Source organism: Hippopotamus amphibius, chromosome 5 (assembly GCF_030028045.1).
Source record: "Hippopotamus amphibius kiboko isolate mHipAmp2 chromosome 5, mHipAmp2.hap2, whole genome shotgun sequence".
In the NCBI taxonomy this organism is placed as follows: domain Eukaryota; kingdom Metazoa; phylum Chordata; class Mammalia; order Artiodactyla; family Hippopotamidae; genus Hippopotamus; species Hippopotamus amphibius.
The window spans coordinates 159,043,764-159,070,550 of record NC_080190.1 but is presented as its reverse complement, the minus strand read 5'-3'; the positions used below and the strand labels follow the sequence as shown (position 1 = coordinate 159,070,550).

Genomic DNA, 26,787 nt, shown 5'->3' with positions numbered 1-26,787 from the left:
GGGTGGTTTTGTTTTCTAGCACCACCTTCGTAAATGTTTTGTTTTATGATGGAGACTAAGGTGAAGTATAGGTGTTTCACTTACTTTCTTCTACCAAAGTATTCTGATTTTCAATGTAAGATGTATTTCTTAGTACAGTAACTTATTAAAAAAAGAAATACACTAGGCTTAGCTTATCCTAAAAGATATTCTAGAACCACTTGTCGATATTGGACTGAAGAAACTCCTTCGACCTGTCCTACCTATATATTTGTTATGTTAGAATCTTTTGCCAATTAAAATAACTTGGCAGTTGATTGGGGTCTGGAAATTTCTTTCAAGGATTTTGTTTTAATGACATTTTACCTATATTCCGAAAACATGAGAATATTTTTAGTAAAATGTAGCAGTAAAAAAATAAAAAGGTAGCAAGATGGGAGTAATTTAGCATACCTTTTCTGAGAGAAATTTTGCAAAATTTAAAAAATCCTTAAATTTATGCCTTTTTTTGGACTCATGCCATTTATGAATCTATCATAAAGAACTTTCAGGGGAACATAAAAAGATTTAGGTACAGGTTTGTCAAAGTGTTATTTGTAAATGTGAAAAAATGTAAAGAATAAATATCTAGTCATGAGGGGTTAAACTACTGTGTATCATACGATGAAGTAAAATACCACCAATATAATTATTGCCTTAAAAAATTTAAGGGGGAAATATTCACCATATAGTGCTTTGTGAAGATGGCAGAATACAAGTTTGTGTATACCTCTGTATAGGGAAAAAAACCTGAAGAATAATACATCAAAATGTTTATTTTTGATAAATTATAGGTAATTTCAAAGGTGTTTTTGGTTTGTTTTTCTGAGTCTCATTAACTTTCTACAATAAACGTGTATAACCTTAGTTGAAAACTGTAACTTATTCATTAAGATAAACCAAAGGAATTTAGTATTTTAAATGTTATTTTCTGATTTTTACTTAAAAATTCCTCTTAAAGAACTCAATATCCTCATCCTTTTAGTATATGTAAATATGAATAAATGTATATAGTTTTGTATAAATTATGTAAATGTATGTATATAACTGGCTTATTTAATGTAAGACATTTGCAGTAAATTCCTATTATAACAGTCAATTTTGACTAAAAGCACAAAGGTGCAAGGCATTTTATGGCTAGGTTGCAGGCAATGTTCTATTCCCGGAAGTTCTGTTCTAAAACTTGCATGTTGTATATTCCTGAAAAGCACAATTTAAAAGAATTTTCCTACTTTATTCTAAGCATTAATATAAAAGGCAAATTTTAGTATATTTATAGCACTGATAAAAGTATTTGAATGTATAAATTACATTTTAGTTATGAAGTATTCTAAAACAGTTTGGTAAAACCTAATAGGAATTTTCCAGGATTAAAACAAATGTGAGCTTTGAGATGGTGATATTTGTTCTTCTATGGTTAGAGGTCATTGAGGTAATGTAGTATAGGCTTGATTGTAGGATTACTGTCTCAAATGTATGTCCTAGGAAAAACTGATTCTTAATCTTACCAATTAAAAAATTACGGAGAAGAATCAAGATGGCAGAGTAGGAGGACGTGCGCTCACTCCCTCTTGCAAGAGCACAGGAATTACAACTAACTGCTGAACAACCATCGACAGAAAGACACTGGAACTCACCAAAAAAAACCACCCCACATCCAGAGACAAAGGAGAAGCCGCAGTGAGACGGTAGGAGGGGCGCAATCGCGTTAAAATCAAATCCCATAAATACTGGGTGGGTGACTCATAAGCTGGAGAACAGTTATACCGCAGAAGTCCTGAGGGTTCTGAGCCCCACGTCAGGCTTCCTAACCTGGTGGTCCAGCAACGGGAGGAGGAATCCCCAGAGAATCAGACTTTGAAAGCCAGCGGGATTTGATTGCAGGACCTCCACAGGACTGGGGGAAACAGAGACTCCACTCTTGGAGGGCACACAAAAAAGTGTGCTCACCAGAACCCAGGGGGAAGGAGCAGTGACCCCATAGGAGACTGAACCAGACCTGCCTGCTGGTGTTGGAGGGTTGCCTGCAGAGGTGGGGGGGCAGCTGTGGCTCACGGAGGAGACAGGGGCACTGGCAGCAGGGGTTCTGAGAAGTGCTCATTGGCGTGAGTCCTTCCAGAGTCCACCATTAGCTCCACCAAAGAGCCTGTAAGGTCCAGTGCTGGGTTGCCTCAGGCCAAACGACCACCAGGGTGGGAACACAACCCCACCCATTGACAGACAAGCAAATTAAAGTGTCACTGAGCTCCACCCACCAAATCGGATTAAAGTTTTACTGAGCACCACCCACCCAGCCCAACCCACCATCAGTCCCTCCCATCAGGAAGCACCCACCAGCCTCCTAGACAGCTTCCTCCACAAGAGGGCAGACAGCAGAATCAAGCAGTATCAGCAGTATTTCATCTTGTGGAACTGAAAATCACAGCCACAGAAGGACAGAGAAAATGAAAAGGCAAAAGACTTTGTACCAGATGAAGGGACAAGATAAAACACCAGAAAACAACTAAATGAAGAGGAGATAGGCACTCTTCCGGAAAAAGAATTCAGAATAATGATGGTGAAGATGATCCAGGACTTTGAAAAAAGATTGGATGCAAAGATCAAAAAGTTGCAAGAAAAGTTTACCAAAGACCTAGAAGAATTAAAGAACAAACAAACAGAGATATGCAACACAATAAGTGAAATGAAAAAGTTATTATTGTTTCACTACAGGAAAAAAAAAACATTGATTGGAATTCAGCTTTAATTAGAGCCTACAGTTAGCTATTTTCCTCTCTCACCAGATGCCATTTTAGGTTTAAAAAAAAGAGACAATGAGAAACAATTGGTCAGGAATATATTTTAAAACAAGCTTTTAGAACATCACCTGGGGATTTGGAAATCTTTAGATCTGTGTCCTACAGCAAAACCTGGGAACCCCTGGCATAGCTGGAGATAATTTCTGTTCATCTGGTTTTCCCATAGTGCTTAGTGGTTTGTGTGTATTAGGTATCTGTGTGCACAGTGGGTGGAGTCTGATCCAAAGGTGTCAAGTTTAGACCACCTGATTGCTAATCAACAAAGAAATACATTAGCGGAACTGAACAAAACCATGTCCCACCAACTCATCTGCCCAGATCGAGGGAGTCTCCTTCTTGTGTGGCCTTCTCTGAGGCTCCCTTCAAAAACTCTTTCTCTCCCTCTCTTTTAAAAAAATCTCTACATTGGTTCCTCATCTGTTTTTCTTACCTTGCTGTTTTTCATTTTTCCCTTTGTCTTTCTCTTCCTAATCCAACTTCCCCCCCTTTTTAAGCGCATATAGTATAAAACAAATATTTATACTGTATTTGTATAATAAAATATAAAAAGCTGCTGGATTAAGTATATTTTTATTCCTGAAGTAGGAGAAAAAAGCCTTTTTTGTGTTTTCTTCTCTCTTCTGATCTTTACGTGATAGTGACCATCAGTTTCATATCTCTTAAATAGATAAGTGAGCATTAAAATGGTGATGCTGATTTACTATAATCCAGTTCATCAAAGAAGTATTTCTTTTTAAAGAATTCAATAGTACTTAGGTAGTAACAGTAGTTTATAAGCTACATCAGTTCTCCAGTTGCTTTAGTTAATTAGAAAACTAACTGGAATACCTCATTCTTTGTACATTCTAAAGAATTAGAATTTCATTTAATAGAAGTGAAATTGCTTTAAATGTTTTAAATTGTTTTCTCTGATCTTACTGGGTTACTGAAGCAAAACAAAATGTTGAAAAATTTATATTTAAACATGGAAAGTATTTTCTTATGTTTTTAGGATTTATAATATCTTGGGTGTCTTTTAATTAGGAAAAGATTTGTTTGTGCATTACAATAATTGAATATATTTATGTTCTCAAGGACAGATCAGAAGGAGAGATAAGAAAAAAATACTCTCATAGACACATACAGATAATTTTCCTAACCCATATTTTTCTCAACATGGAACCCTATTAAGTGCAACTTAATAGGAAGAAAATACTCTCATAGACACATACAGATAATTTTCCTAACCCATATTTTTCTCAACATGGAACCCTATTAAGTGCAACTTCTCCTTCAAACAATGAGAAATATCTGAGAAAGGGGAAAATGTAAGGAAGTCTGGATGTTAGTTATTTTTTGCCACTATTGTGAACAAACACACTTCGGGAAAGCAGAACAGTTATCTTTGCATAAAATTTTTTCTGTCTGTGTTCATGGGGGATATTGGTCTATAGTTTTCTCTTTTTTGTAATTTATTGGTTAGATTATATATTTAGGACTATTCTGCCCTCATAAAATGAGTTGGGAAGTATTTCCTCGTTTTCTGTTTTTTCTGAAAGAGATTGTAAGTTTGTGTAGAGTTGGTGTTTGCTCTTCTTTAATGTTTAATGAAACTCATTAGTGAAACCATCTGGGCCTAGAGGGTTTTTTAGTGTGAATGTTATGGAAAGGTGCTTGGTAACAAATTTGATTTGCAACTAGGTAAAGCTATTCAGATTTTTTGTTCTAGCTTATATCAGTTTTAATAAATGGTATTTTTCTAGGAATTTGTTCATTTCGTCTAAGTTGTTGAATATGTTGGCATAAATTTATTTGTAATCTTATTTTAATGTCTGTAGGATCTGTAGTAATGTCCCCTGTTTCATTTGTGATGTTAGTAATTTGTGTTCTCTCTTTCTTGATAGGTATACCTAAGGGTTTTTTAATTTTGTTGACTTTTTCAAAGAGCCAACCTTTGGCTTTGACTATTTCCTTTATTGTTTGTTTTTAGCAAATCTTTATTTTTTTTTTTTTTTTAACTTTTTTGTTTTTGGCACACGGGCTTAGTTGCTCCGCGGCATGTGGGATCTTCCTGGAGCAGGGATCGAACCCATGTCCTCTGCATTGGCAGGCTGATTCTTAACCTCTGCCCCACCTAGGAAGCCCCTATTGTTTGTTTTTTATTTCATTGATTTCAGCTCTTTTTGTTATTATTTCCTTCTTTCTACACTTAGTTTTGGTTTACCTTGCTCTCTTTTTCCTAGCTTCTTAAGATAAAACCATAGGTTGTTTATTTTAGCCCTTTCTTCTTTTTAATATTAGTACTTAAAACTAGAAGTTTCCCTCTAAGCATTCATTTAGCTGTTTTGGCAAATTTCAATATGCTATATTTTCATTGTGATTCAGTTTGAAAAATATTTTCTAGTTTCCTTTTTGATTTCTTCTTTGGCCAGTGTATTTAGAAGATGTTATTTGATTTCTAATTTTTTCCCCTAGTATCTTATGAGTTCCATTTTGGTCAAAGAACATATTCTTTACAACTTTAATCATTAATTTACTAATGCCTGTTTTGTGAATCAGCATATCGTCTATCTTGATGAATATACCATTTGCACTGGAAAAGGATATGCATTCTATAGTTTTTGAGTGTATTTAAATAGCAGTTGAATCAAGATGGTTGGTAGTGTTGTTCACATAATGTATTTCTTACTGATATTTTCCCCTCATGTTCTGGTAATTGCTGAGAGAGAAGCTTTTGTACCTCCAAGTGTGATTGTGGAAATGTTTATTTTCCCTTTAGTTATGTCAGATTTTGCATCATGTATTTTGAATCTATTAGTTATTAGTCATAAACAAACTGTTATTATGCCTTTTTTTTTTTTTTTTTGGCACACGGGCTTAGTTGCTCCATGGCATGTGGGATCTTCCTGGAGCAGGGATCGAACCTGTGTCCCCTGCATTGGCAGGCAGATTCTTAACCACTGCGCTACCTAGGAAGCCCTATTATGCCTTTTGATGAACTGACTTATCATTTTGAAATGTCCCTGGTTCTGGTAATACTGTCTTTAAGTCCACTTTATCCGTTATTAATATAGCCACTCCAGCCTTTATAAGCTTACTGTTTATGTGATGTGTCTCTTACAGTTTGTTTACTTTCAACCTATTAAAAGTGTAATTCTTGCCAATAGCATAGAGTTGGGTCTTCCTTTTTTATCCATTTGACAGTCTGTGCCTTTTAATTGGATTACTTAGTCCATTAACATTGAAAATAATTACTGGCATAGTTGGATGTAGGTTTACTATTTTACCACTTGGTTTCTGCTTGTCCCTCTGTTTTTCTTCTGTTTTCATTTCCTGCATTCTTTTGACTTAATATTTTTTTAGAATTCCCTTCACGTTATATATTTAGCTTTTTAACTATGTCCTTAATGCATTTTGTCTGTATGTATGGTTGCTGTAGGAATTGCACATATGCATTCTTAACTCTTTGTAGACTGCTTAGAGGTCATACCACTTAGAGGCTTGTACCACTTCATATACATTGTAGAAATATTGCAACCATATTTCCAAATTGGTTCCTTTGTAACCTCCTTCATCCTTTATCTTCGATGTCGTATGCATTACATCTACATATGTTATAAACTCCACAAGGCAGTGTTGTAATTTCTGCTTTGGACAATCAGGTTCACTTAAATTACTAGGAAAAAAGTAGGCTTTTATATTTACTCAGTATTTACCATTTCTGATGCTCTTCATTCTTTCCTGAAGATTTTACTTTCTACCTGGTATTTCCTTCTGTCTGTAGAACTTTCTTCTGCATTTCCTGTTTCGCAGGTTGGCCGGCAACACATTGCCATAGTTTTTAGTTTAACTGAGATACAGTTTGCCTTCATTTGCGAAGGATAATTTTTCTGGGTATACAGTATGGGACTAACAGTTTTTTTTTTCTTTCAGTACATTCAAATCATTGTTTTCCTTTACTTAATGTGTCATTTTTTCCTGACTGCTTTCAGTATATTCTTTTCTTTGTCATTGGTTTTCTTTATTTTTATCCTACTAGGGGTTCACTGAACTTCCTAAATCTTTTGAAATTTTTCTCTTCCCCAAACTTTGATAAAGTTTCAGCCATTATTTATTTAAAAAATTTTTTTAGTCCTTTTCTTTCTTCTTACCTTCTGGAACTCCAGTTATACATATGTTGACCTTTTGCTATTCGGCCACAGGTCCCTGAAACTCTGTTTTTTTACTTTTCAATCCTTGTATCCTCTGTTTTTCAGATTGGGTAATTTTACTGATCTATCATTATGTTCATTAATTGCTTCTTCTGTCACTTTCTTTCTGTTTTTAAGCCTATCCAGTTAATTTTAAAATTTCAGACATTGTATTTTTCAGTTCTGGAACTTCAGTTTGTTTTTTATCATTTCTATTTGAGCTTTTTTTTTTTTTTTACATCTTTCAGTATAATATTAATTACTACTTTAAATTCCTTGTATGCTATTCCTAACATTTGAGTCACTTTTAAAAAATTGAAGTATAGCTGATTTACAGTGTGTTAGTTCTGGTGTACAGCAGTGTGATTCAGATACACACACACACACACACACACACTTGAGTCACTTTTGAATTGGTCTCTGTCTATTGTTTTTTTCTCCTGAAAATGGGTCATGTTTTCCTGTTTGTTTGTGAAGTAACTTTGGATTATATCCTAGTCATTATGTTGCAGAAACTCTGGATTCTGTTTCATTCTTCTGAAAAATATTGACTTTGGTTATTTGTCTTAGCATGTAATTAATGGTTGGGCTCAAGTTGCAAACTCTCTCTTGGGCTGCAGCTCAAATCTTCGGTTATTTTACCTTTAACTGGGATTTTTAGGGTTTTCCCTGCACAAGTGTGGTTTACAGGTCAGCCATATATTTGAACCAAATGTGTATACAGAATTTAGGCCTCCCCCTTTCTGACGTTATTTTTTCCAGGATTCCCCTCTCACTTTGCAGTGGCTTTGGTTACCTTGCACCCTGTCCACTACTTCTTTAGGCCAGAAAGACTGAAGTTTTTTTATTAAGAGTTTTAGTTGCCCTTTATGTTGTGGATTAGACCAAAAGCTGTGTTAAATGGGTAACTCAGTTCCATTCTTTCTTCTAAGTGTTGAGTCCTCGCCAGTATCAACCTACTTTTGGTCATTTTCCAGTGCTTTCAAATATTTGTTTATAGTTTTAGTTGTTCTGTGCAGGAGGGTTGGTCTGATAGAAGATTATTCAGCCAGTATGGGAAGTAGAACCAGAATTTTTTAAGCTGAAAATGGTTGGAAAATATGGTGTGGTGATGTACAATCTTAATAGTCATCTTATAATATTTAGAGAAAGAAGAGAGAAATTATGGTGCATGTAAATACACACATACACACATAGAGTAATTGAAAGAACTGATTTTTCCAACTCCAGAGTCTGCTTAATAAAAACTTAAAATACATTTCCATGTAAGTGTACAGTTTACCATATATCAGAAGAAAAATTTTAAGGTCAAGATATGTATGTACGGAAATTTTATATATATATATATATATATATATATGTATACATATATATATAATTGTGTATATAACATTATATACATATATAGTATATAATATACATATTATATATTAAGTAATATATATAATGTATATGTTGGGGTCTATTATGACTATTTTCAGGGAGGTTATATTGGCAGCCATGACATTTTAAAACTTGTATAGATTGCTGAAACCTTGGGCTTATTTCCAAGACTGAGTTTTGTTGTGTGTTATGTATCTAATGTTTTTAACTTCTGATATGTATTTTATTTTCTTTCAGTTAATGTAGTAAAGGAGATGATTTATAGTGTCAGAATCCTCAAACTGATCAACTTAGGATTCATAATTTTTGATGGATACTTTCCAATAAAATTTTCACTTTCTAGGTGATGATCCTTTCATGTTTACTCTTATTACTTACTCCTTAGATTCTTTATGATGCAGGAGGCAAAATCTGTGCTTTGATTTTACTTTAAACTCTGTGCCAGTGGTTTTCTTCCCTCCTCTGTCTCCTTTACTTTATATTTCTTTCTTTTTCTCTATTTTTAAAAATGTTATTTTTCATTACCTTTAATTTTTTAATCCTTATGTGTACTTGGAAAGACAGATTAGGAATATTGGTTACATTATTTGATTTTTAGGGATATTGGTTACGTTATTTGACTTTTTTTCCTCCTTACTGCTACACATTATACATTTGCCTACCCCTTATCCTTTCGTCTTAGGAGTTGTAAAATTTAAATATTTTGCTCAATATGTAAGAAGTTTGAAGAAGTAAAAACAAGGGCACTATATATTCTCATTACATTGGGAAGGTCCTACTTGTTGAATTTTTAGGTATTTCAGGATGTTGCAGTCAACTGACAAGGACTTCTCACAGCGTCAGAACTGTATTGGTGACGAGAGCAATGCAGCTAGGAAATAGTTCTGGCATGTAACCACTTGAGTTTTTATGTCACCAGGAAACTCTGGGGAGTACAATGGTACCTTATATTCCTTGTTAAAAATTTGGAAAACTTTTTGCATGCTTTGAAAGTAGATTTGAGGTAATAGTGCTAGTCAAAGAATGGAGAGTATGTTCTAAGCAGATGTAAAATTCTACAGAGTTTTAGGACATCTTCATTTCTTAACTGTTCTAAAAAAGGAAAAACAAAACTTAAAACTTGCATTCTTAGAACTTTCTGAATAATATAATCTAGGTTTTAGCATATTTCTTGTTGTAAAGCTTTTTTAGTAAAATAACATTAATAAATAATCATACTCCTTTTTATATAGCTTATTAATGGAGATTTATTTGCTTTTTACTTTTCAAAAAATAAATTCTTCAGTTCTTATGTTGTCACAGATTATAAATAAATATTTTAGAAAATATATATCCAGTTTGTAATATATTTTCTTATACACTTCAGTTGTTTGTACTAAATCTGTAGAACAGAGCGATCCATGGTTTGGGTTCTTCTGTATATGTTATCAGTTAATTCTGTTGGATTGAATGAGGCTAAAGAAGGTGGAATTCTCTGCCGTTTTACCATAGCTTAGTCTTTTACTTATAAATGGTGAGTCGGTTATTGTTATGAGATTAGGTAGGTAGCTTCTTTGTAATGATTGTTAATTTTTAGATTTAATGATGGCACTTGAAGTTACTTACTTTGATATATATATACTTGGGAAAACTTTCTGTGTTTATTATGACATATTGTAAGTAATATTGTTATTTGTTGAATGACACCCTATTGTTTTGGGTCATTTTATTGTGTAGAATATTCTATATTATCCAGTAGTATAGGTTTCAAAACTCAAAATATTCAGTATATTATCAAGGAATATTAATTAAGGAACATAACACAATCTGGTGAAGTCACTGTTGTAATACATTGTTTTAAAATATTGTTTTCCTATTTTTAAAGGACATCTAGGTCTATTTATTATCAATGTTTGTTTGGGTGTATATTTCTTTTTTTTTTAATTTAATTTATTTATTTATTATTTTTGGGGGGATACACCAAGTTCATGGGTATATATTTCTTAAGTCATTTAGGGTGGCCATTTTAAAGAAGGGTAGCTATACTTCTGAAGGTTGGTTTGTTTTGTTTTGTTTTTTAACTGTAATTTGTGTAAACAGTCTCATTATATAGATACAAGGACTTACAAAAAACCAAAAAGCAAATGATTTACCAGGCCTATAGGGTCCATGGTAGGCCTGTAACAAAAACTCAGTTTTGTTTTCTAGCTTTGTAATTTGATCTATACCAAATAATATTTCCTGTATGGATAACTTCGGTCCTTTAACTTAAAGATAACTTATGAATAAACTCTGCTATTCTCTCACTTTGTAATTCTGCTGGTATTTTCTTCATTGTAATAAAAAAAGAAATCATGCTGTAGTAACTAATTCTTGACCCACACCCTTTCTTTCCCTTTCAGAAAAATTGGAAGCTCTACCACCCACCCCAGGACAGCTGAGATATGGTAATAGTTCTATAAATATTTGTGTCTGTCTTTTGGACTTGAAATAACTGTGTTATTCCTTAATAGTACAGAAGAGTCAGTAATTAAATTGTTCCAGAGAGAGTGGATTATCCTATTTATTATGCTGAAGCAAAAAGTATATAACTTTAGTTTAAGACATATTACAATATTATAGAATTTCTAAGATTGTTAACCATATCTATTATTGTTTAAATATTGTTACCATCTAGAGATGGAATTATAGTAGAGGTTTTCTTAATTCCCAGGGAAAAGGATATGTTTACTTTAGTTTGGATTTAAGTTGGGTAATTTCAGAACTACAATTTCTAGGCTGTTTTCTCTGGTGGAGAAAATACTCTGACTTGTTTGTACTAATGAAGAAAGTAAAGTTCATTTTAAACCACCAGGAAAAAGAACCTTACAGTGCTGCTGGTGTGCTTGCTTTATTATGATTGGAATAAATATTCAATGGGTAACACCAAAGTAATGTAAAATAGTTTGGAATCTTATTATAAAGACAATGGAAGAAGAGAATTATTTAGCAGTGTAGTGAATTTGAATAGGTTGTAAGTTAAAGCTAAATATTAGCTGTGATTTGCTAACAACTACTGAGTTATAGAATAATATTTCTCAAAGGGAATGGAAGAAATCACAAATTGGTAGGCTGTCATTACATATTGGAGAGCAAACTTACATAATTAAAATTTAGTAGCCAGTTCTTTTTAATAGTTCTTTTTACTCTCAGAGGTAAAATATAATTTATATTAGAAATAAGTAACTTTTCCCAGATATCAAAACAATTTAAGAATTCTTTAAGACATTTTCCCAGATAATCTTTTTTGATTCTTCTAGCCTGGATTCATACAATCTATATCCATAGCACTGTATAATGCTACTACCATTTTGGGGGTCATATTGAAATTACCTGTTTATATGGCCATGATATCTTGCCCACACTTCTTGAGGGCTGGTAACCAATGTGTCTCAAATGCCCAGTGGACTGTCCAGTACATTTTAACTTGTTTTAGCTTGTTGAAATTTGTATTTTTCATTTGGATTGAAATAAATTTTTTTTTACAGGATAGATTTATTTAGGTCTAAACATCAAAACATGATATATTTTATAGTTCCAGGTAATTATGATAGCAGTGTAGAAACATGTTTTGGTATTACTGACCAAGTTTTTACTGAGAGCAATTAGTCTAATCTTAAACTTAGTTCAATAATCTTGATACCTAATTTTAAGATATTTATAACTAGCCAGTTTTAGAGATGCCATGAAATTAACCCTAAAATGTTTAGTAATCCCAAAGGTTTCATAGTTACTTTGCCATACATACATTTCAAAGATGATTGAGAAGATATTTGGAGAGTCTTCTCTCCGGATATATTTTTAAGTAGCTCTGTTTTCACTGTAAATGTTTCATGTAGTGAATTTTTAAAATTTCATTATACTCTTTTGACTTATCAAATCTATATGTATTTTTTGAAATTGTGTATGTGTTTTAGAAGTTGATTATTATAAAATTTTGAATGTCTGGTCATTAAGCAGCTGGATCTAGGCAAAAAGTCAAAGAACTAAGACTAGACTCTAATTAAAAAACCCCATCTCATTAATGTACCACTTGATTTTTATCATCTTTAATAGCTTTTAAAACAATATGCTTTATAATTTAAAAGATGCTGCTTTTTTACTTGGAACATTCTTATATGATAACAAGAACTCTGAAATGACCTAGAATATATACTATTTTCCCCCTTGATCTTAGTCTTTGATAGTGTTTGTGTGTAGGAATGTTTCTTGTCTTATTGCTTATTAACCTTCCCTGATTGGTTTATAGTAGTATCAAATTTTTGTAACTTCTGGATTATATTTTAATTATACTTTCTGTGGATTTAACTGCATTAAAAGAAAAAAGATCTAAAGTCACTGAACACATATATAACCAGTTGGTTTAAGGGACTGTTTTTTGGATGTGGTATGAAACTAAGAGCCTTGATGTTTATTTTTAAAAAGTCCTCAATTGAACAGATGTTGAGTATACCTTGGCAAATTTATAAAATAATTGGAATAAAGAATTAGAATAAAGAATAAATTAACTATCCCCAGCTTTTAATCTGTTTCACAGTCTTCCTTCAATTCTCTTATCTGGAATTCTCTTCCTTTCCAAGTTAGTTGTCCTCAACTTAACTAATGTTTATTGACCATCTGCTGTGCACTAGGCATTCTGCAATGTGCTGAAGATGCAAATAGGAAAAAAATGAGGCTAAATATATTTTAAAAATAGGTATTAGTTCTTCCTAGTTACACTTCTGTTTTCTCAGGTCATTCATATTATATGCTAGGTAGATAAGGTAAGGTTTGCCTTTGGTAGGAAGAGGCCAAGTTACATTTTTATTTAAATCAAATATTGTTTGTTTTAGTTGGTGAAAGCAATCAGGGATACTGATGTGTTGAGGGGGAAAGAGGACTTTGAATACAGATGTCAAAATAGATGAGATAATCACATTTTCCTAACATCTGTTTGAAAAATTGTTTAGTGAGTAAAAGTAACCAGATAGCTTCCCTGAGATTTGATTCAGAACAGTTTTTATTATTTCTAACATGGAGATCAATTTTATGATATCAGTCATTAGGTCTAAGAGAGAAAAAGGTTGATGTCAATAGTAATTTAACAGGTAAAACACGGTACTCACAATATGTATTTATTTATTTGTTCTGTCATTAACTGTATGTAATTTGTATGTGTGCATGTTGCCAATAAGAAAACACAAAAGCCTAACAACAATTAATTTTACATGTTTTGTGTTTTTTATTTTTTTTTCCCCAGTATATCTTCCACCAAGTATATAAACAGAGCAAAAGCAGAATCTTTTGGCTATGGGGAATGGAAAGCAAATTCCAAAACTTAAATCTATTTATGAGAGTTGAATCATGCGGTCTGTTTTTGTCAATTTAAAATTATAGAAATCTTAAAACATATTTTTCTGTTTTTGATGTTTTTCAGTATTCATCCACAATGCGATACCTTTCATAGGGTTTGGCTTTTTGGATAATGCAATTATGATTGTTGCAGTAAGTTCTTTCAACCCTTCTATTTTGAGTTAATAAAGAAATTAATGTGGTCTAAATTTTCCTAATAATTTACATATTGTAGCTATAAAGTTTTAATTCTATCATAATGAATGAGGCTATTTTAAACTATATTTCATGTTAGTTAGACTGAAGCTCAATTTTAAGGCATCATATCTATTAATCATCAAGACTTTTGGTAAAGCATTGACAATAATAAACATTTATTGGGTCTATATTATTCTGTTCTAGTTTCAACATTCTTATTAAAGAAAAGTATGTAAAATTTTCTAATGTTCTTTAATTGGATCAGCAGTTCTCATCATGTGTATGTTATTAATTAGTTCCTTGTCCAGTTTTCCCATACAAAAATATTTAAAAGTGTGTTTGGATATACAGTCTATCCACTTAACCCAAAGATGATTTAAGTTTCAATTCAGAATGCTATGGATAATAAACGCTTCAGTCTTTGTTCCCTCATAGTGTTAAAAAGTTCTCCTTTGCTGAAGTCATTTTAATTTGAGGTTGTTTCTTACAAGTATTGTTTAGTCTCAGTGATGGCTGATTTATCTTTCTTACTCTTCTATGGCACGTTTTGTCATTAGATACCAATATTGGGTCCACATTTTATAAAGTCATGATGAAAAGCAGTTCTTCTGAAACTGCCCAGTGCTCTCTCCACTTCTCTTAACTGACTTGAACTTTTAAAAAGTTCTATAAATTATAGGTATTTTGTAGGAGACTGCTCAAAAAAAGAAATGGAGTGATTTTAGGATTATTGAAGATGAGGAAAATATATTTGAGAGATGCCAGGGTTTTTTTTTTGTTGTTTGTTTGTTTTTGTTTTTTGTTTCAGTGTTTTGGAGGTCACGTGTACTGTAGATGGATATAAATAGAATATTTGGTTTCAGAATAGGGATAAAAGTATAATTTACACTGTATAGATTATAAAATTTGCTTAAAGAATATCTACAATTGTTTCATTCAAGAATGGTTTTCTTTGCTATACAGTCTTACCTTACGTCCAGATTGATGGGAATCAGCTATCCAGAAAGTCCAGGCATTCACATGGTTGAGGAAACACAGGGTTCACACATCAGGAAGGGATCTTGCTCCATAAACAGTCACAGAAGATACTTAGTATGCACATAATCTGAAGGTGATAAGCACCCATTGGATGGATAGTTCTTTATTTAGCAAAGTAGTCTGATAAGAGCCTCTAAAATATCATTTCCAAATGCTAGTTTTTTGACTGATTATATTTTCCTAATATGTATATGAGAATCAAGTTGGCTAATTTATTTATCTGCCAATATGAGAAACTTATCAAGCATACCACATTACCTTTTCTGAAATTACTAAAACCTTGAGTTGGTTAGATTACTTAAATAGTTAATGTAACGAAAACCCCACTATGATAAATTTATAAGCTATAGTTTAAGATTTGATGTGTTCTTGAATAGATTGTCTGAATTAAAGCTTCTCTGTGGCAAGTATTTCTTTCAGTTTTACACTCAGTATTTAGATTCTTTTTATTGACAGCTGATACCCCTCATTCTGCTATCTTAATAATCACTTGTTTATTTTCACCTCAATTGGGCACACCTTAGATATTCAAATGATGAAAGACTGTCCTTGCTACAGGGAAGTGTTGAGATGATATATTTTGCATAAAGAGGGGTGCAGGGAGATTTTGAAGAGATATCAGAATAAGGAAACTAGGTAGTTTCTTAGATCCTGAATAAGACCTTCACAGTATGGTCTTATTATTTCTTTGAAATAAAGTAACAGATATCTGTGTTTAAATACAAATACCAATAAGACAAAACAAACAGAACACTCACATTTTAGAGTCAAATTATTGTAATGTTGTTCCTATTTTGTATTACCCAGGCCTGTCTCTCATTATTAGTGTAACTGAGAGTAGACTATTTTAGCAGGCCTGAGATGGTTGACTCTGATTTGTTTTTCTGGTTTACATTGAAATCCAGTTTCAGGGACTTATCACCAGTTTTTTGTTTAAATAGAACTGAAATAAATATTTAAAGCACTGGCTTAAACCTGATTAAGAGTAATAGATATGGCAAAAATATTATCCTGTGATAATTGCAAAAATAATTCAGGAACAGTTAAATTTTCTAAAGAGACTTTTTAATAGACTGCTAAGACTAAAATCCATGAATAATATAACTGTAGAATCTATGGGGAAATAAGTGAACATTATTATCTTAAGAATGTTTGTCACCTTATTTTAAAAAACAAAAAAACACTGATTGCCTCCTAACGTTGTAGGATAGCTATGACTGTTTGAAGTTAGTAAGTCAAGAAAATATTTCATTCTTCTTGTCTATCATGCCATTTTATGTTTTTCCTGTTAGGTGTGCTCTCTTGATTGCTACCCTAGTTGTTGTCATAAAAACTCCTATTTAACTTCTCGTAGTAGATTTGACCTTTATTCTTGGCTGCTGTTCATACTGAGCTTTTGATTTCATAATTTTTTGTTGTATTTTTATATTATTGGGATTGCTTTTTATAACTTACATTTCAGTGGGTTTGGGGGGATTATTTTTCTTGTAATTTAATTAGGATAGAATCCATTAGAATTCTAGCATAGATTGATCATATTAAGATGATGAACCAAGTATAACTTTAAGACAACTAGTGTTAGGTTTATTTATAGTTTCTACCTCACCTGTTAACATGAAGTTTGATGTAACTGTGGGAAAAAGGAAAGGAGTGGATAGTCCATTGCCTTCAAACCGACCTTGACTTTATATGAGGCTTTTCATGCTATTAGAAGGATCTTCAGGTTTCTTAAATTCAACCAAATGGTTAAGCACTTAAATGCTTTATAAATACGTGTACTGGCAAAAGATTTTTGGGGGGTCATTTCTAATGATTCGTTGCTGTTAAAGATGCTGTATTTATTTTTTATATACTGTAGCTGTCACATGCGTCTCTTCTATAGTAAAGCTCCAGATTTTTTTGCATCCATATATAAAGATACTTCTTTGTGCCTGTTTTGTTCTTCAGAAATCTGTTTCTTGGGGTACCTTTACAACCTTGTAACTTTAAGTGCCTTGGAGACTTTTGTACATCAGGCTATTTGGTCCATACAGTATAAGAATTATATTTTAAAAGAGTGGAATCAAAAGGCCTAGGGGAAAGAAAATTGAGAAAAACTTAGCTTTTCTTCAATTTTGTAAATAATTGAGTAATGCAGTATTTCTATATACCAGATAGGACATTCTTTTCTTTTTTGTTTTTTCCTCCACAGATATCATTGAGATTTGTAGGGCATTCTTTTCTTTTTTCCACAAGTATTATTGAGATTTAAAAAAAAGATTTAGAAAGTTTCAAGCATCAGTATTCAAGAGAGCTTTTGAAAATTAAGTCCACTTATGGCAGCATTGTATAAGGATTAGAACTGAATTAGCACAATAGATTGTAGGATTTCTTCTTTATTCTATGTAATAACCCATTAGTATGGTTCAATCTTTACTTCAGTTCCTTCTCTTTAAAGTAGACGTAAAAATACGAGCCCCTCATTAGAGAAATGAGAAAGACATAGAAAGTCTTAAACTCTCAATAAATAAATTCATTGGGAATACAGTGGAGCCTCATTTTTGCTGTAGCTCTGTTGTATTAAATGCTGTTGTTATAAATGAATCATACAGTCTCATTTTACTTAATGGTTAAAGGACAAGTGTTTAAGGATAATTTTTGAAGTCTGAATTTTTGGGCCCCTAAAAACTAGTTTTATCTGTCTTTTAAGTCTTTTATAGGGTAAATATCAATAGTCTAGTTGTATCATTCCGAATTTAAATTTTAGGTAAGTTGATTGTCTTTGTGTTCAAAAGCATTAAAACACCTTTCTGTGGTAAGAAAATATAAATTCTAGACTATTAATGATGAATTGTATTGATATGTTGCTATTTTTTATTTTTATGAAAGCCTAATTTTAATGAATAAAATATTGATGTTATTTCTGCATGAATGCATATATGGGTTTGGCCAAAAAGTTCATTCGGGTTTTTCTATAACCTCTTACAGAAAAATCTGAACGAACTTTTTGGTCAACGCTATATTTAATAAAGTGAATTGCTGTAGTATATGTGTATGTTTATGCATATTTTATGTATATAATTTTGTTGTAGTAACTGATTGTTTTACCTCTTTTTATTAATGTTTTGCTGTTCTTTTATGGTCACTTCAGTTTTAACTTTTAGGATTAATTTCTTTGTAATCATTTTTCAGGGAACCCATATTGAGTTATCTATTGGAATTATTTTGGGAATTTCAACTATGGCAGGTATTTAATAATAGTAATGTTATTATTGCATTGTCTGTATATTTATGAAACATTTTAGTAGGTTGGGTTTAGAAGAGGATACTTTATTTGAATGAGTTTACTCACTGAGATGTCTGTTAGTTAACTTTTTAATCTTATTCCTCTAAGTTTTAAAAAAATATTTATTTATTTATGGCTGTAATGGGTCTTCGTTGCTATGCATGGGCTTTCTCTAGTTGCAGCAGGCAGGGCCTACTCTTTGTTGTGGTGCAAGGGCTTCTCATTGGGGTGGCTTGTTTTGTTGCAGAGCACGGGCTCTAGGGCTTCAGTAGTTGTAGCACAGGGGCTCAGTAGTTGTGGCGTGTAGGCTCTAGAGCACAGGCTTGGTGGTTGTGGCGCACAGGCTTAGTTGCTACGCAGCATGTGGGATCTTCCCAGGCCAGGGCTCGAACCCATGTCCCCTGCATTGGCAAGTGGATTCTTAACCTCTGCGCCACCAGGGAAGCCCCTATTCCTCTAATTTTTAATTTTATATGTAGCACATATTTTTCTGAGGAAGTTTAGGCACTTTATGTTAGTTAATGGGTAACAATAATCTACTAGATTGAGTATATTAAAAAATGTTTTTCTCTTAATTCAGTGTTACCGTGAAAACTTCCAACCCTTTTTCTCTGTCAAATTATTTTCAAGTTGGGTAGAAAAATCAAGGAAGGAGATACAAGATTGAAAATCTAATTTGGTTCTACCTCCTTCTTCGTCCCCCAAATGCCACTGTACCCTTCATGATGGCGAAATCTGGAAATGATTGTGTGTTATTCTGTGGAGCACATGAAGTAGATGAGTTAATGAAAGAGACATTTCTTCTCCTTGATTTTTTTGAATGTCATGGCTGTACATATAGCTTTACTCTTTAACTTTCAAGTACCCCAGTTCCCTTAAATAGTATCTGAAAGTTAAACTACACAATTTAGTACAGGTGTTTTAATATTGAAACCAAAATGGAAACTGGCTGCCACAATAGAAGAAACCTACTACTTGGTGGAGGTGGAATACTATAATCTCAGAAATATTGTGTTTTATTTTGGAGATCTTGAGATTCAGAGCTATCGAATGTTACTTTGGATATTGTCATTGTAGTTTAGAAATGTGATTAACTCTTCCAGATCAGTGTTTATTGATTACATGGTGATATAGTGATTTTTCTGACCTCTATGTAATAATTCACTTGTCTCTTTTTCTTTTTTTTTAGCTGCTGCTTTGGGAAACCTTGTGTCAGATCTAGCTGGTCTTGGGTAGGTTCATTCCTTTATTCATTTGTGCATGTGTGTAATTACTCTCTTTCTCTTCGCCATTCTACTTTAATTGAGAAGGATTTTTAAAAGGGACATTTATTTTTGCATGTGTGTTTTAGAACTAAATTTTTAACTTTAATGTTTCTTAATCAGTAGCACTAAATCTTTGATATGTGTCAAATATAGTTGCCTATCTCAAATCCCAGTCATGCAGATTTAGTGTTTCTGGAGATGGGGACCTGTCATTTGTGTTTAATAATCTTTTCAAGCAATTCTGTTATGTGCAAAATTTTTTCTAAAATTACCATAAGGTAAGCAGAGTTGAATTTTCATCTACTAAAATGTTTATATGTATTTTATAAACATTTCCAAGGATGAGACAGGACTAAAAGTAAGAATCCCTATCATTATTTCACTCCCACCTCCTTCCCACTAAGCCCAAAGATAAGAAATATAGCTCAAATGTGAGGATACTGAACAGGCGTGTTTTCTAGAGAGAGGAATTTTCAAAGAGCATAACGGCCAAAACATACATGGCTAGTTTTTGCTCTTTTTATTCCATGTGGCAGGAATGGTGAAACAAACTGAGGATGCCTACTTGGAAAAGGCCAGCTTTCTCTCTGTTTTTACATTCTTTCTTCTAAGCGGCAGATGGCCTGGGCTGCTTCCTGAGCTTGAAGAAGCCTGGGAGGTATAAATTAGACTAAGTTGGCGTTAATTATTGTGATAAACATATTCTCTCTTGCTCAGTTTCTGGTTCTTTTTCTTCTTTTTTTCCTTTTTTGGTTCATTAGAATGGTAACTTTTGAGTTTTGGGTTTGTCTAGTAGAAATCTACTTAGCCCTATAGTCTAGGGAAAGACAGCTTTATATGTGATCTAACTCTATATATTAGATTTCTGCACTAGAATTTGGGGTTAAAACTAATGTTAAAAAACAGTTTCTTTGTTCTGGGCCAAAGCAGAAATTTTACATTATTGGAATTCCTGGCATAAACCTACAATGTTACCCCTTAAACATTCCATTTCCCAGTTTCCAACATTAAGGTTAATAATGATAATATTATATAGCTACTGTGATAGCTTTCTATATTTAATAGAATCAAATGATCTAATATATCTCTAAGGCCATTTAATTTTAGATTGTATCATTAAACAGTTTTTTATTAGAGAAAAAGATTTGTTGGGAGTCTTATATTTAAGAGCTAAATTCTCTGCCTTTTAAAAATAGCATTAAGTAACAAATTTTATCAATCTGGGTTGCACAGGTTTTTAGAACTTAACGTATCTGACATTGGGATCCATCTTATAATTGATGGTATGCATAGTTTAATTGGCAGTTTTTTTTCTTTCTTACAGTTCTTAAGTAAGATTGTATCCAATAAGCAATATGATTACTGAGAATTGATAAAAACTTCAAATTGCCCTGAAAATTATAGGCTGTTTTTCTTGTATATCAATCTGATAAATTTTAGAAATTTTTGTTTTCTGCTGATAGTTATTAACTTATATGTTAAAGTGCTTTTCTTTGAATTTGGAATAAGTGCATAAATTATAATTGTAAAAATTTTTATATACCTTGAATTGTTCTTTTTAGAGTAATGGTAGAGAATAATTACTCTAAGTCAGTTAATTTACCTATGTATTAAATATGCCAATGTGAAAAATTTTAAACCAAATATACTTATACACAATAAAGATGAAAGTTGTAAAAGAATGTTTACACCATTTCTAGACTGCAAGTTACGTAAAGAATTATATTTGTAGTAATTAGTTTTTCCTATGTGAGGACATTGTATGTCTCTCTAAAAACTTATATTCTGTCCTCTTGTGTTTTTAAAGACTTGCAGGCTACGTTGAAGCTTTGGCTTCCAGGTTAGGCCTGTCAATTCCTGATCTTACACCAAAGCAAGTTGACATGTGGCAAACACGTGTTAGTACACATTTGGTAAGTATGATATATGATTTATGATGAATTTGGGTAGCCACAGCAAGACACTGTATAATTCAATCCCTTGAGAAATTCAAGGCTAAAATTGATTTGAGTGGAGCTTTTAACAAAAACTGTCCAAGCCTTGGCAGGTCTCAGAAAAACAATAATTTTTTATTGACTATTTTTTGTACTTAATTTTTGAAAAATTCTTTTTATGACTCAGTTTAATGTTGAGGAGTATCAGTTATGTGCTGAGACTGAAGAACATAAAATGAGTAATAAACTATAGTTCTTTTTGAGGATTGTGTAGGTAAAGAACCAGACATATTAAACAAATTATAATTTAGTGCAGCATATTCAGTAATAGATTTATGCACTAGATATAGCGGAAGCACCAGGAAAAGAATTAACTCTCCGTGGAGAGAAATTTCTTTTGGTGTGGAGAATTCTTGGTGAGTTTAGAGCTAACCTTATTTTAAAATTATAGATGAGACATTTACTAGGTGGATGAGAGAACTGCAAGTATATTGACTAGTAAGTAGAAAGGCATGATAACTAACTGGAAGTTCCTGGCGGGAGAGACAGACTGCATCTGATTAGTTCCTGTCTGTCTCCCTGGGTATCTAGCATAGAGTTTGATACTTTGTAGATTCTCAGTAAATGTCGGAATGAAGACATGAAACTTAATTGAAAAGTGTTTAACCTTAATAGTCATCATAGGAATGCAACATTTAACAATCATTTATAAAAATTAAAATTTTGTAATGTAGGTGAGGTCACAGAAAAATTGCATGTACGTATACATATATTGCAATGTGTATATACATATTTGCATTTTTCTGTAGAATAGATAGCATGGCAATATCCTGAGATTATGCACAAATATTCATATTTGATTTTTAAATAAATCATTGAGGAAGAACTATACACAGAAATGTCTGTTCTATTACTTACAATGGTGAAAAGGCAGCAATGATTTTTAATGGTAAGGAGAGCTTGAATTCCCTGGCAGTCCAGTGGTTAGGACTCTGCGCTTCCATCGCAGGGGGCCTGGGTTCGATCCCTATTCAGGGAACTAGGATTCCACAAGCCACTGGTGTGGCAAAAACAACAACAACAATGGAGAACTTTACTTAGCTTAGCGGCCCATCAGTTCAGTGGAATTTAGAAATTTTTGTATTAAGTTCATGAAACAGTTTGGAAAAGAGTTTATTATAACGTGTGGCTGTGAGGGGAAGGAGTAAGACAGAAAACAAAGCTGTGTTTACGTAATGATTAGACCTACATGTAATTAGGTGTACATGGGGATAAATATTGGAAAGGAATATATACAAAGGGTAGCAAACCCAAATAAGTTGAAAGTACTTGGTGAGATTTTTCCTTTCTTCCTGTCAATTCTGACATTTTTAAATAGTGTTTTTCTGCTTGAATACTTCTCTAATGTTATTTTTATGGCAATTTGAAAACAAAGTTTTTTCCTGGTTGCTTTGAACTTTACATATTATTTGTTCTAGAACCTTTTTTGTACATTATTTGTATATTTAAATTACTATGATCAAAAGAAATACAGTCACAGTACATAGTAATTTTTATCATAGGTACTTAAGCAAGGATTCCTCTTATAGGGATAAAATAACTTTCAAAAAATCTTTTGTTTCCATAGGGCAAAGCTGTTGGGGTGACTATTGGCTGCATTCTAGGAATGTTTCCTTTGATTTTCTTTGGAGGAGGTGAAGATGATGAAAAACTGGAAAAGAAAAATTAACTTGCTTAGGATACCTATAAAAAGATGTAAACTAATGTACCTCAGTTATTAAATATGCTGTCACAACATTTAGGAATTAAGACAGTAACAGTGTATAGATACGGGATCAAATAATTCAGCATGTATTATGGAAAACACTAACTTATTGTGATTTGGTTTTCTTAGGACATCTTTTTTAAAAAACTTTTGTGTAAATTGTTGAAATGCTTTTTCATCAATGGCAGTCAACATTTAACCTTTTCTTTTTCTTTCTTTATATACCAAAATATCATTTAAGTATCAGTCATTGATGTGCTGTACTGACTTGGGGTTTGCCTATTTGTTACTTACCATGTGTACGTGCATGAAAGCATTTTCTGTTGTTGTTATTCCCTGCAGTTACAATTCAACCTTAAGATTTTTTCCAAATTACTTAAAATGTTTAATATCAGTTAAAGGTGTTTTTTTTTACTCTTTTTGGCAACATCAATTTTGTATTGTTTCACAGTAAACATTTACAATCATATAATTTCAGTCATTTGAAAAAAACTCTCACATCTATTCAGATTGGACAGAGACTTTAAGTATTTTAAGTACCTATCACTCATTTTAATTTTCAGACCTTATTTTCTCAACAGCCAGAGATTAATCAAGATGAACAATTATGTGGTCTCCCTACTACATAAAATCACATATGTTAACAAGTGTATTATTTTGAGGTTTTTTTTACTTTTAATTTCTCTATTTTGAATAATTACATAGTGATTTCTGACTTCTAAGGGAAAGAAAGTTGTTATTTTAGAGTATTTTGAATGGGGATTGTGGGATTAAGGTGAACTAAGGAGTTTGACATGACACTTGGAAAATTAAGAGGCTAAAAAATTTTTTTCACAGAAGTATAAAATGGAAACTGTCAAGAAGGTTCATGGTATAAGTGGTGAAGTTGAGGTGCTATTGTAAGGTTAATGAGATACAAATAATATTGTTGGGAAGGCTTCTCTCCCTGCCCCACGCCCCAGTGTTTTCTTCTCATCTGAATTGAATGAGTTTGAATACACATAATCCTGATATTGTTTTATCTTCTTTAGCAAATTTTATTTCTGGATAACTTCTTTTGAGGTGAAAAACAAATATTCTATATTTTGCTTTTTGCTATATATAGCCTAGTTGTCAAAACATATATAAGGAGAAACTCTCCCTTTTTTGGTCCCTTTCTTTTTTTGTGGTGTTTAAATCATATTCTTGATTGAAGTTCCTTATGTCCAGTCTTATTATCTGCCTTAGACATAGATAGGATTCATATCTATACTTGTGAATCATAAATTTTAATTTTATGAACCCTTAAAATTTGTTAACATGTGGTCTGTTACACATGCTAAAAAATTACTCTCAATTGTAAGAGTAGTTGAACACATCACGGAGGAGAAAAACAGAAATTAAAATTACTGTTTGGGCCACTGAAATTATTTATTTTGCTAAATAGATACAAAAAAAGGGAAACTTAAAGATGGCTCTATTTACAGCTACCTTATTTTAAAGTTTTATTTGCATGTATTTACTTTGAACTCTTATTTTCAGAGGAACTATTTTTTTCTCACGAAGCAATTTGTCATAAATTCCCTTCTGTGTACTTCAAAATGATTTTAGTGCCATCATAAATCATAGATTTTTGAGGGAAAAAATAAATCATACAGTATAAAAATAAATATATAACATTCTTATTATGTACAAATAATATGACAGTCTCATTTGATCAAATTAGAATGATAAAACTTGACATCTTAAATAGAATTGTGGTTTGTATCTGCCACATAATATCACAGACACACCAAAATTTTTTTAATATTTCAGGTGATAGGATTAGAGTGATTATTTAAAATAAAAAAATTTTTTTTGGTAACTGTTTAAGTGCTTTTGTCCCTAACCATATTGCCAGTCCTTTCTGTTCTCTAAAAATGTATTTTATTGTGGTGCTTAAATTTTCCTTTTATTAATTAAATCTCGTATCCAGAAACCTTGCCTGTGAGTTTAGAAAGGGCTTTTGATTAGTGCTTTTGTGTTTTTTGCTCATGAAAATAACCCAATCCTACAGAATCTTTCTAGCTGAACATCTGTAGAATTATTTAAGATGTCAAATATGGAATATATAACCTTCATATTGAAAAGTGTTTTAGTTTATGGACACAATAAAAATTTGCATCATTTAGGTAATTAGTTTAAAAAAAAATGGAGCCCCTTTGTCCTTAACCTAAGGTACACATTTTTTTTCAAGCTCTTATTCTCTACTAGTATGGTGCTTTGCAAAAAGTGACTTCTGAAAATTGGTTCTCTTTAAGATAATGACTTCATATAATCATTGTTTCATACTACTTGTCACAAGGAACGTTATTTCAGACTGAAACTGGAATTCTTATTTCTCATATTAGCTGTTTCTTTCTTGGGAGCAACTATAACTGTGGTTAAATGCAACATGAGCTGCGTCAGTACTGTTTGTTTGAAATTCATGTTGTCCGTGTATTATGACTTATTGACTTGTTTATGCATGTAAATTGGGTACATTTTGTTGCCACTGTATGTTAAATGGTGACCAATGTTTTTACAAAGGAATTGAACAAAGAAAAATACCTTTTAAGAAATTTTGGAATGTGGTTTTGATTTTGAAATTTGATTTTCTTCCTAATCTCAGAAAACCCTGGTTATTCTTAGCTTAAAAGAAATAGGATTAACAAATGCAGATTTGTTACAGGTTTGTAGCAATGTCACTGAGACAGTAAAATGGAACTATTTACCATTTCCCTGAAGTCCACCGTTGAGATACAACATTACAGATTATGAGAGAAGGATGATCCCATTGTGAGATAATTTGATATTTAATAGGATGTCAAAAAAACTTTAGATGGAGAGATTGGCATAAGTTACACTGATGGGAATTTATTTACAGCAGAGAGATCCTAGCCTTCTATATAATAACGCCTCATTTACTTTACTTCTTTTCTCCAGAAGATGAACTTTGAAGGTAATGAAAGTTTATCTCTTACACCAAAAGTTTGTGTAAACTATTTTGAAGTAAATCTTCCTAGTTTTAGAATTATATTTTCTTGCCATCTTAAGAGTGTATTAAATGTAATATAATGTGATCTTTTTCTTAGTGGCCAAGCATCATCTTTATGGACATTATTATTGTGCTGTAATGCAGTACCTTTGGAACCTTGGTTTTTATAGTCTTTCATTTTCCTCCTGTTGTTTTGCTGCCTTCACTTCTGGCAGTTGCTCTCTCTCTCTCTCTCTCTCTCTGTAATTTGCTGCTTCTTAGTCGTGTGGACTTAGAAACTAGATAGTCAGTGTTACCATAAATTATTTGGGAAATATTAGAAAACAGGCTGTGGCGCCTGGGCGAGATGAGGATGATGTGATGGGATGATGATAAGTGTAATGTTAGCCCCCCTTATTAAGCGCGTATTTGTCGCTGTGTGCTGCGGTGTTTTACACACGTTGTTGCGTGTAATCGCTGTAATAACAATGTGAAGTTGGTGCTGTTATTATCCCTATTTCATATCAGGTGAAGTGAGACGTGGAAAGTTTAGTTTGCCCAGGGGGTCACTATTCATAAGTGGACTAGAGCCTGGTTTTGTCCAAGTGCGAAGGTCTGTGTTCTTAACTGC

General features: G+C 32.4%; 1 protein-coding gene across 1 annotated transcript in view; it reads left to right on the top strand.

Moving 5' to 3' along the window:
- TMEM65 (transmembrane protein 65) overlaps positions 1-26,787 on the top strand; it is a 54,214-nt gene that overhangs the window by 20,317 nt on the left and 7,110 nt on the right. The window contains exons 2-7 of the mRNA XM_057736069.1: positions 10,750-10,794; positions 13,803-13,870; positions 18,125-18,179; positions 19,408-19,450; positions 21,291-21,396; positions 23,045-26,769. Coding sequence (XP_057592052.1) covers positions 10,750-10,794; positions 13,803-13,870; positions 18,125-18,179; positions 19,408-19,450; positions 21,291-21,396; positions 23,045-23,146 — 419 coding nt within the window. The 3' untranslated portion in view covers positions 23,147-26,769. The remainder of the gene's footprint in view (positions 1-10,749; positions 10,795-13,802; positions 13,871-18,124; positions 18,180-19,407; positions 19,451-21,290; positions 21,397-23,044; positions 26,770-26,787) is intronic.